The sequence below is a fragment of the Protobothrops mucrosquamatus genome, unplaced genomic scaffold, assembly GCF_001527695.2.
Source record: "Protobothrops mucrosquamatus isolate PMUCROS unplaced genomic scaffold, P.Mucros_1.0 scaffold2214, whole genome shotgun sequence".
Classification (NCBI taxonomy): Eukaryota; Metazoa; Chordata; class Lepidosauria; order Squamata; family Viperidae; genus Protobothrops; species Protobothrops mucrosquamatus.
Genome location: NW_015388306.1, coordinates 62,346 through 73,364, shown reverse-complemented (window position 1 = coordinate 73,364; position 11,019 = coordinate 62,346). Strand labels below are relative to the sequence as shown.

At 35.9% G+C, this 11,019-nt stretch overlaps 1 protein-coding gene across 1 annotated transcript in view; it reads left to right on the top strand.

The window, feature by feature from the left end:
- Positions 1 to 1,838: 1,838 nt before the first annotated feature.
- Positions 1,839 to 11,019, top strand: part of MCF2L (MCF.2 cell line derived transforming sequence like) — a 67,998-nt gene continuing 58,817 nt past the window's right edge. Inside the window, exon 1 of the mRNA XM_015824378.1 lies at positions 1,839 to 2,041. Coding sequence (XP_015679864.1) covers positions 1,954 to 2,041 — 88 coding nt within the window. The 5' untranslated portion in view covers positions 1,839 to 1,953. The remainder of the gene's footprint in view (positions 2,042 to 11,019) is intronic.

Here is an 11,019-nt window from a genome sequence, read left to right as displayed (position 1 = left end):
GCAAAGCGAAGGTTGGAGACTGGACGATAATTGGCCAGCTCATCTGGGTCCAGGGAAGGCTTCTTGAGGAGGGGCCTCACAACGGCCTCCTTAAGGGCCGCAGGAAAGGCACCCTCCTGCAAGGAAGCGTTAACAATCCCCTGGAGCCAGGCTCGTGTACCCTCCCGGGCTGCCAGTACCAGCCAGGAGGGGCACGGATATAAATGTAACAAGTAAATAACAGAGGAACAATAGATAGTAAAGCATGAACAACATTTCTGAGGCCTGCCCTTGAGGATTGGATTTACAAAATTTATTAGATGCCTGGACTAATATATCCTCTCAGGATACTGAATATCTTGTGGGCAGTATTTATACTTCCCTCTCACCTTCCCCAACACCATTATTCCTATGTACAAATTATATTCTGGCATGTGAAATCAAGTGCATTTAGAACATAGCAAGCAATGCCTCCTGGAACAGACTCCTGGCTCATCTATTCCACCAGTTCACACAGTGGTCAGCCAACTACACAAGGAAGTTCTGGTGAATGGAAAGTTTAATTTCAAAGTACAGAGAATAAAAGTTCAGGTTATTTATTTATATAGTGTCATATGCACTTTTACGATTTTATCATGATGTGTACATGGGGCTGGGGAGAGATGTTAGAAGTTCAGGCTGGACCTCAGAAATGGATGCTTTATACTTCTAATATTAATCTATTAAAATATACATGTACAAGATTTACCATATATGTAAAGTATTAACATAGTATAGTCCAGAGGTCCCCAACCTTTTGGGCACCAGGGACCGGTTCCACGGACTGGAAGGGGTGTGCTGCCTGCATCCCATGGATGGGGCTTTGCTTGTTTGTGCGGACTGGTTGCTGGCATGTTGCGGCCCGGTACTGGTCCACGGAGTTGGGGACCTCTGGTATAGTCTAATCCATCAAATCCATCAAAATTTTATAAAATTGTGGTTCCTGCTTCTGATGCCTTATTATTTTAGCTTTTAGTTTTATTAATGAACATTTCAGTTGTTATCTAGAGTTTTCCAATATTGGACAATTATTTTATCTGCTAAAATTAGATGAGTTCCTTATTTTTAAGCTTGAGATTTGGTCCTGTAAATAAATGCACTGCCTAACTCTGAGGATCATTCAGTTCTTTGTTTAGTGATGGTACTCATCTCCCCCCAATATTTATCCTAAAATAAAGCCGCCACCACAAATAAACCCCTTCCCTATTTTTTTTTTTACGTTTCCAACATTTGGAAGAATAATTTTGATATATTTACTATGCCAACCTAACTGGAGTCACATGTGAGCCATGTATAATCTTCCACTGCAGTTCTTGCATTGAAGCTGAATCCATCCAGTTTCCATAATTTCTACCAATTTTTCTCCAGCATCTACCAGATCAGTATTCAAACTTCCTGTAAACCATAGGGTGGATCTCCTATGTTATTTACAGTATTATCCTATACGTTTTGAGGTTATCGATTTTGGTTGTTCTAAGTAGTTAAGTATTACATTCTCAGAAATGGTATAACACCATATTGCTGAAGCTCTAATATTGGTATTGCTCAAAAGAGATTTGAGTTTATACCAAAAGAACCATAGTATCTTACCACCTATTTGTTTATCTGTCTGATCTTTATTGAGATGTTCCTTATTTCAATAAAAATCTTTTAGTTGATTAAGATTGTGCTCTCTCAAAACTAAAAAAAAATGAAAACCAAGATATATGCGTATCCTTGTAGTTAATTTTAGATCAGAAGAGTACTCTAAAGGTGTGGTTAGTAAAGTAGGCCTACCTGTTTTAAGTAAACATCCTGCTTAAAGTTATTGTAAATAATTTGTATTGCTAAGAGTAATTTAAGGATGACGGGCAGTTACAAATTGTTCTACATAGTTTATGATTTTAAAGGAACACAATTCATTCCAGGAGTAAAATAAATCCCACTTGTGTGAAGATGAGTTATGCTGATATTTCAGTAGAAGAAATGGAATGTTACTATTTCTTTTCCTATCATTGCTCTTGCCTAGTTTCTATGGTTCCTGGTAAGTACATAATTTCTGTTTTGTTATCCAGGTTAGAGCATTCAAGTTACAGTTTATATTATGTGACTTATGTTAGCTTTCTGCAACTTGATTGTGGGAGTTAACTCCCATAATTCTCAATTGGGACAGCTAGCTAGTAATTCTGAGAGTTCAAATCTATACATCTGAGGGTACTGAAATATGAGGGAAGCACATGAGAGCACAAGGTAAGGTCAGTTTAAACAGCAGTTTGGCTTAAAAGGCTATTTTGGAACAATGGGACATTCAATGCAAATGTGTATTCAGTGAGAGGCTGAAGGAAGAATTATCTCTAAGATTGTATTCTGACATAACTATTTCTTGTAGAGACAGATTAATCCAAAAGATTTTAAGGGAGAAGAAATGTGTCCAGTCATCACACGCTTCTCCAAATCACATTCTCCACCTGTGGCTGGGTTCCTTCATTTAATAGTAACCCTTCTTCAAGCACCATTTTCAGAATGGGAAGGGGGAGAGAATTGTTCTTTATTGCATACATTGATGTGAGGGAAACTAAATGCAAAGTGGAACTGTGATGAGAATATTGAAAATGAATTAAGATTTGGGGGGAGGGTGAAAAAAATGCAAATTTGTACAGGTACTCCTCAATTTACAACCATTCATTTAACTACATTTTAAAGGTATGATGGCCGCATAAAAAGTGATTACAGCCTTTCTTCACACTTACAACCATTGTACCGCTCTGAACGTGGCTAGGGTTACCATGTTTAAGGTTCCACCAAGATATAAAGTTCATTGATTAAATTGAAAGTCACTCTTTCTCTAAAATTAGGGGACAGCATCATATTGTAGGAAAATGCCTTGTCAGCAGTCTTCAGTTCTCAAAAGTTATAAATTCAATATGTAGGTGCCTTCTGGTAACACAGTACTAGTGATTTTAACTGGAGACATAAGAGTTACTGCTGTGAATTGAGCAGCTCTAAATTATTTCAATAAATATATAAAAATCAACTACAGTATCCACTTTTTTTTAAAAAAAAAGTTTGAACCAGTGATATTTACCATTAATTAGGGTTCCTCCCCAAGATGAAGCTGATGGCAAGAGAGATGAGAACCAACCAAAAATACAAATATAATAGTAAAGAAATGGAAGTGAGCTAGAACTTTATATTGGCTGTGTGCCATATTTATACCTGAAAGGTAAATATTAAAAAGAATCCCAAAATTTTACAGTTCTATGCATATCTGTACTTGAAGATTGGATAGGTGTATCGGGATTAAAAAAAACACACTTCAAACCCATGGTAGTACAGCGTTTGTCACCAAGAACAATTTTAAAAAATACAATCCAGGAAGTAGTCTCTGTGATGGCTACAACTTTGACAGGATAAATAAGTCAAAGTGGTACTTTAAAAAAATCTCCCTTTGGTGACTAAAGAATGGGAATTACTTTGCAGACATACACATTGTGTAATTTTTTGATATGGTTTTCAAGTACACTGCCTTTAAGCCATTACTGTTGTTTTGAACCTCAGGAATGGTAATATACAAACTAATGTAAAATAAAATAACTTCCTTTAGCACATTTGTAGGGCAGAGGCTCTTTAATATGGAAGTTATCCCTTGTGTACATAGCAGAAAAGTACATAGAGAAATAATATAAACAGCATTGTAAAAGGTGACGTCTCTTCTTACACAATTCTATTCTTTGCATCTGGGATTGAACAGGAAGTTTCGTAGGAAATTAAAAATAAAGAGAGCAGTCATTGTTCTAAACAGAAGACCTTTTGGAAGATTAAAACTCTTCTTTGAGGTAAGGGCATATTTCCTTTCGGGTCTGCAAAGGAGCTCAGGACACAGTTCAGTTCACTGTGTATCTCTGTTATGAAAAACAGACATTTTAGGGAGACCGTTTTCTGTATGAATAGGGTTATTCTAGCTGAACTGCAAAAATGCTAGATAATAGCAGAGTCAGAATATTTTATATACCTTGTTCCTGCCATCTTTTGGTTTTTCAGTTTTGCAACCCATGCATAATTTCTGATTACTGACTTGCTGAATTTTATTTGTAGTTAATTGAATTTTTGTCATGCTCCATTCATGTTTTTGGATTATAATAACCTGCATAGTTCTCAAATGTCAGGTACAAACTTTAGCTAGAAAAAGATTGCACTGTAACATTCTAGCTGTCTAGATGAACAAGCTTCACCACTTGTTCACAAGTTCCTTCTTTCTCTTCCTCTTCAAAAGACTGTTTGTTGGTTTTATATAGACTTTCAAAATTATGCCATACATCCAAGTGCAGAATTTCCATTGGCTTATAGGCAGCATTCCTTATCAAAATGAGGGCAATACTCGCCTATGGAAGGGATTTCAGGTGCTTTAAGGGAGAAATTGACACGTTAAACATATGCAAAATAAATCGATTTTGTCTTTTAACTTCAGTCCACAAAATTGCAAAATGTCCACAAACATTTGATTTCCACCCAACCCCACATTTTTCCATTTAGAAATTAGAATAACAGAGTTGGGAGGGACCTTGAAGGTCTTCTAGTCCAACTACCTGCTTAGGCAGGAAACCCTATACCATTTCAGACAAATGGTTGTCCAATCTCTTCTTAAAAACTTCCAATGTTGGAGCATTCACCACTTCTGCAGGCAGGTTGTTCCACTGGTTAATTGTTCTAACTGTCAGGAAGTTTCTCCTTGGTTCTAGATTGCTTCTCTCCTTGATTAGTTTCCATCCGTTGCTTCTTGTCCTGCCTTCAGGTGCTTTGGAGACTAGCCTGATTCCCTCTTCTTTGTGGCAGCCCCTGAGATATTGGAACACTGCTATCATGTCATCCCTAGTCCTTCTTTTCATTAAACTAGACATACCCAAGTCCAGCAAATGTTTTTTTTTACATATTTTAGCCTCCAGTCCCCTGATCATCTTTGTTGCTCTTCTCTACACTCTTTCTAGAATCTTAACATCTTTTTTACATCGTGGTGACCAAAACTGGATACAGTATTCCAAGTGTGGCCTTATACCAAAGCATTATAAAATGGTATTAACACTTCACGTGATCTTGATTTTATCCCTCTGTTAATGCAGCCTAGAACTGTGTTGGTTTTTTTGGCAGCTGCTGGCTGCACACTGCTGGCTCATATTTAAGTGATTGTCCACTAGGACTCCAAGAACCCTCTCACAGTTACTACTATTGACCCAGGTACCACTTATATTGTACCTGCACATTTAATTTTCTTGCCTAAATGAAGAACCTTAGTTTTTTCACCATTGAATTTCATTTTGTTAGATAGCACCTAATGTTCAAGTCTGTCAAGATCCTTGTGTATCTTAAGCCTATCTTCTGGAGTGTTGGCTATTCCTGCCAGCTTGGTGTCGTCTGCAAATTTGGTGAGTTCCCCATATATCCCCTCATCTAAATTATTGATGAAGATGTTGAAGAGCACTGGGCCTAAAACAGAGCCTTGGGGCACCCCACCGCATACTTCCCTCCACGTAGATGCAGTTCCATTGAGGATTACATGTTGAGTGCGGTTGTTCAGCCAGTTAAGAATCCATCTGGTGGTGATGCTGTCTAACCCACATTTTTCTATCTTATCAAATAGTAGATTGTGGTCTACTTTATCAAATGCCTTACTGAAGTCCAAGTAAATTATATCCACAGCATTTCTTTGGTCCACTAATTTTGTCAACTTTGGCAAACCCATGTTGGCTTTTGGTTATGATTTTATTTGCCTCCAGATGTTCACTGATTCGTTGTTTGATAATATTTTCCAGAATCTTCCCAGGTAATTGAGGTCAGGCTGATAGGTCTGTAGATTCTTGGATCTTTTTTCCCCTTTTTTGAAGATGGAAACTACATCAGCTCTTTTCAGTCCTCTGGTAGTTCCCCAGTGCTCCAGGATCTTTGAAAGATATATAGTTCAGTGGTTCTGGGATCACATCTGTCAGTTCCTTCAGAACCTTATCTTTGTTCCATTATTTGAAGAAACAAAACCAGAATGTGGCTGCTTGTAAAGAGAAATAAGTGTCTACCATTTATATGTTTATCTTTTAAAAAATTTCTGTTGAAACCTGAGATTTAGCAAGGGTCTCAGACACAGTCATGAGTGCATGGAGCCATCCAATTAATTGTGTGTAGAGTGTGCACAAAGACAAAACAGGAGAGCAATAGCAGGAAGTATAACAGCAGCATGCCAATCTTAGCCAGTACTATTGATCCTTTGGCCATGAAGGAATTGTGGCAGAATGGCAGACAAGTTGGCAGACTTATAGCTTTGCACAGTAGCACTACCTTAGCTCCGGCCACTGTCTATCAGCTCACCACTAATGTGATAGCTAATGGCCAAATCTATAGGGATCCTGTTTCTTCTGCTTGAATGGGGTTGGTATTCTGCCCTCCTTACAGCCGGAGGTGCATGTCCTGGCCACGTTTTCCAGGGGAAGTTGAGAGTTGCTGCTATTGCTCCTATTCCCTATTTCCTTGTGTTCTGTGGCTATTCACTAGATTTACCCATTTACCATGCAGAGAATGGTAAGCACTTGCAGATTGCCTCTGGAAACGTGGCTGGAAGGAAAGTATTCCTCTTGATATGAAGGAAGGCAAATATTGACTCTTGGTGTAGCCTCTTCCAGCTGGGCTTTGGGGCTGAAGCGGAAAAGCTACGTCATCCTCTCTAGGTCTCCCCTTTGCCCTTGGACCAGGGGCTTTCCCACACGAGCCTTTCCCACCATATTTCTGCCTTCGTACATTGCAAAACTGTTTCCTGCTTTCTGTCCCAGGCTGGTAACTTCCTATCCAAGACAGCCCTAGGAGGTAAGTATTTTGCTCAAATATTAAACTTAATCTGAAATCCCAAATGTTCAAGATTCCTCATTACTCACCGTTGAAAAAGACTAAAAGGCAATTACCTTTTTTCTCTGTGATAGAATGAATTCTTTTTTAGCCTGCTTTCCATTAAATTAAAGTGAAACTGAGGTACATTTGCAGGAATGATTGCCTCTTATAAGAAGATGACATGTGACAAAACATGATTTTTTTTTATTTTTTTTCATTTTCACTGCAAATATTTTTGTCTCTTGGCAGATTGGAAATCATTTTCAGGCAAGGCTGCTGAATCAGAAGAGATAAATCCTGCCAAGTTTCATGATTAGATTTAAGACTTTTATGCTGTTACTCAGCAACAACATCAAGGCAAATATTGGTGCTTCGAGAGACATAGCCAAAGCAAAAAAGAATTTTTTTCCTCTTTTTTAAAACAAAATAAATATTAAGGAGTAATATGCAGCATTTTGTAAGTAACCTGAGCAAGATATTCATGATATATGGAAATGCACACCCATTTGCAACTCTTTAAAACAGATTAGTCTTTATCTGATTCTGCAGTTGCAGTGTGCTTCTGGAAAACAATGCAGCTGCTTTAAGGACTTGTAGACAGATGTTGGGTTGACACTACCTCATGCTCCAAATCTCTTTGGAATCAAATAAAAAACATGATTTGGTCCTATTAATGTGATACATCACACCCTTTCTGCAATATGAGTTGCAGAGATTCTTGCCTGAAATTCTCATTTGGATGTCAGAGCATGATAAGAAGTAACAATAATAATTTGAAATAATTAGCATGGGTTCATATGATTTCAGATGCTCCTGCTGGGGGCAAGATGGTGGAAGCTATGTTGCTATCCTGTCTGTATTGACCTACATACAGTCCACAAGCTCTATTGATAGATTCCCTTGACTATATCAAGCTAAGCATGTGATCGGACTCCACTGAAAAACTTGCATTTTGATTTGATGTGGAACACTCCTTATTTTTTTGTGGTGTTTAATAATAGACATTTTGCATGAATTGTTAGTTTTTATGCTAATGAAATCAAAGTAGGTTCAGCACTACTTGCTACACTATAGAATTTGAAGTGTATTTTAAGTAGAATTACCATGATAGTATTTAAGTATCTTAATGTTTTGACCCAACTTTTATAAATAAAGAGAAAATACTGCATTAAAAATAAATTTTATTTTATAAAGAATATTGTTTTAAGTTTATTGCTACTGGTCAGACCAAATCTATTGCTATAAAAACTGCATATTGAGTATTTTTTAGCATGTAAATGTACAAGGAAAAGCAAAACTCAAATTCTTAACAGTTGTTTCTCTCAATTTCATTTATTTTTGTGCTTATTTGTTTTACTGAGTCCAAGATTGCTAATAAGTAATCTTGAAGTCACTAATTAACAGATAATCTGCTCAACAGTTACTTAAAAGGATCCAATGAAGTAAGAACTTTCTTAACAATACTAGCTGGGAGTTCACTGGCCTGCTTGAATTAGATTTAAGGAGGACCATATCTTTTTTAAAAATTATTTTATAAATGTCACTAAAATACAAATAAACAGAATTAGATCATATTATGCTTTGTAACCTAATTCATCTGCATGGATAAGAAATATTTATAGATCTCTAAATTTCTATAAAATCTCAATTAACATATTTTATGCCAGCGTATCAAGAACAATGAGAATGACTGCATTTATGCTACTTTAAAGAAAGACTTGTAAGGAGTTTAAAGGGAAAATTTGCCATTATTGAAAAATAAAAAAAATCATATTTATAGATATTTATTAGAGTATGTACAATTTTTTTTGTACCCATACACACATTTCTGTGACACTCAAAATCTACATAGAGATTTAAGAGCTGTGTTAAAGTCATTATTTCTTGCCTGCCTTTGCTGTAAAAAGTATGAGATCTGGGGATTTTATTTCAAATGTGGATTTCACTTTCCATTTCAAAGAAATGTTCCATTACAAAGCTCCTTAAGAGAGGAAACTATCAGGTGACCTGTGATGTTCTCTGAAGCTGAAAAGAGATGGCTCTACTTGATAGGTTACTATTTGTTAAAGAAGGGTTCCTTGAGGGAGGCTTTTGACATGCCACTCCAGGAGAGGTTTGGAATTAATTTCTTTGGAAAATTGGGTGTTAAATTTGCCCAGGGATTGCCCTCATATTCTGAATAACTCAAGTTGGTAAATTCAGTGGATGTTTGTTTATGACCATTGAATATAAAAGACTATGCCAGTAAAAGCTAACCCTTGCTGGATTGTTGAAAAACATACTGAATTTAAATGTAATTTGAAGAAAGGCGGTGTGTCCCACTGAGCTGGAGGTTTATAGTGAAAGGCAATTACTTTTTTTGTGTTTTAAAGCAAGGCTCACAGATATACTGAGTTTTCAGTACATTGATTTATTGCAAGACTTTGAATCCATTTTTTTTTGTTTTACAAGATTATTGCAGAATTATAATATCTTCTAAAGAAAAACAAAGGTTTGTCTGACTTTCATGAATTTTCCCCCCCTCTTGCTCTCTGTTTTCCTTGTGTTGACTTTATTGTACTAATGTAACTGGTAACTTTAGTAATTTTTGTATATTGTTAGATTATTTTATAATACCGTATAAATTATTTTCTTTTTGTAAAACTAAAGTGTTCATGTATTACAAAACCATTTAAAAATTCATTTGCATTTATTACTTAAATGTTTAAGTTACTTGCTACAGGATGTTGCACATAGTTGATTGTTCTTTTATAAACCCTTCTCTGATGCTGTTTGAGACTAACGCAGGCATGAGGATATAGTGCTTTTAAATGTTTTTATTCTACTGTTTCTGATTTTTTTTTAGCACAAAAGGTTCACTCATACACACAGAACCATGTATTTAATTGAACTTAATTAAACTTTCTGTTGTAATCTTGCCTTTTAAAAGGATATAAATGAAACATTGGAGACCCTCTTTTCAGCAAAAAGGGAAGCTACAGTCCACTATGAAACTGAAAGCTTGTTTTTGTGAAATTTGGGAGGAGGGGAGGGAGAAACCAAATACTGCTGATTCTGTTCACGTAGTTTGCCTTGTATTCTCTTTGGTGCCTAAACTGTTGCAAGTGAATACAGTACAGGATAGAGAACTGTCTCGTGTCAGGTTGGTGATTTGCATTTTAACATTTCTTTTCTCTAAATAATTCTGTTTAGAGTAAGACTTAAATTAAATGACAGTTGAAATATCATTGTATGGTGTGAGTGAACAGCTTTCTGTTTAGAGTAACTTCAGTCTTCCCACGGTATTTTGCATTCATTGCAATGTTATCCTTTTTATGGCATAGTTTCTGCTGAACATAATAAAATGTGTGATTAAGTAAACCTTAAATAAGCTGAAACATAGCTTATAAAAAAATGAAAATTTAACCATTTGTGCCAGTTACAGGTTTGCAACATTTTATGGGAAATGGGAACAAACTATTTTAGGTGAATTCTAATAAAAATCTATTCAGCTATTACTTCAGCTGCTTTGGTATAAATCATATCAAAGAATCATGAATCATCTGAATCGTCTTTTAGCTAGAATTATTGTTCAACCCAGTTTAAGTTGCCATTGGAGAGAGATAGATTTTTTGCTGTTGTTGCTATTAAACAACAGGTGAAATTTCATGAAACTTGCAGATGAGCATTATGCCAAAATAATATATAGAAATGAAACCTTTTCACAGCCACTTGACAGTTCTGTGATAACCTATGAGGAAAATAATTTTATTAGCCTTGACTGTCTTGAAGTTCATTCATTGTAAAAATACCCTAAACTACAAGACTACTCTTAGTCTTTTCTAAAGGGTTATTGATAGTTCATATTGTATGCAAGAGAGTGCTCAGCATATTAACTGTGGGTTCAAAATAGAACAATAAGGATAAGAGAGACTCCCAACATCTTTCATGGTCTGCAGAACATTAATAGACATAAACATGAGTTTGAGTTTGACTTGCAATAGGAACATGACCTTGTTAGCTTTGATTGTTTGTTTGTTTTAATTCTTAGTTGGGTTTAGTTTACAGGATCAATATGAGTTCTCATTGTTTAGCTTTACAAAATCTCATTTCCTCATTAGGTAATAATAAAGCAAAGTATAGATGAATCATTTTCTTCATTTTAATTTTTTTTTT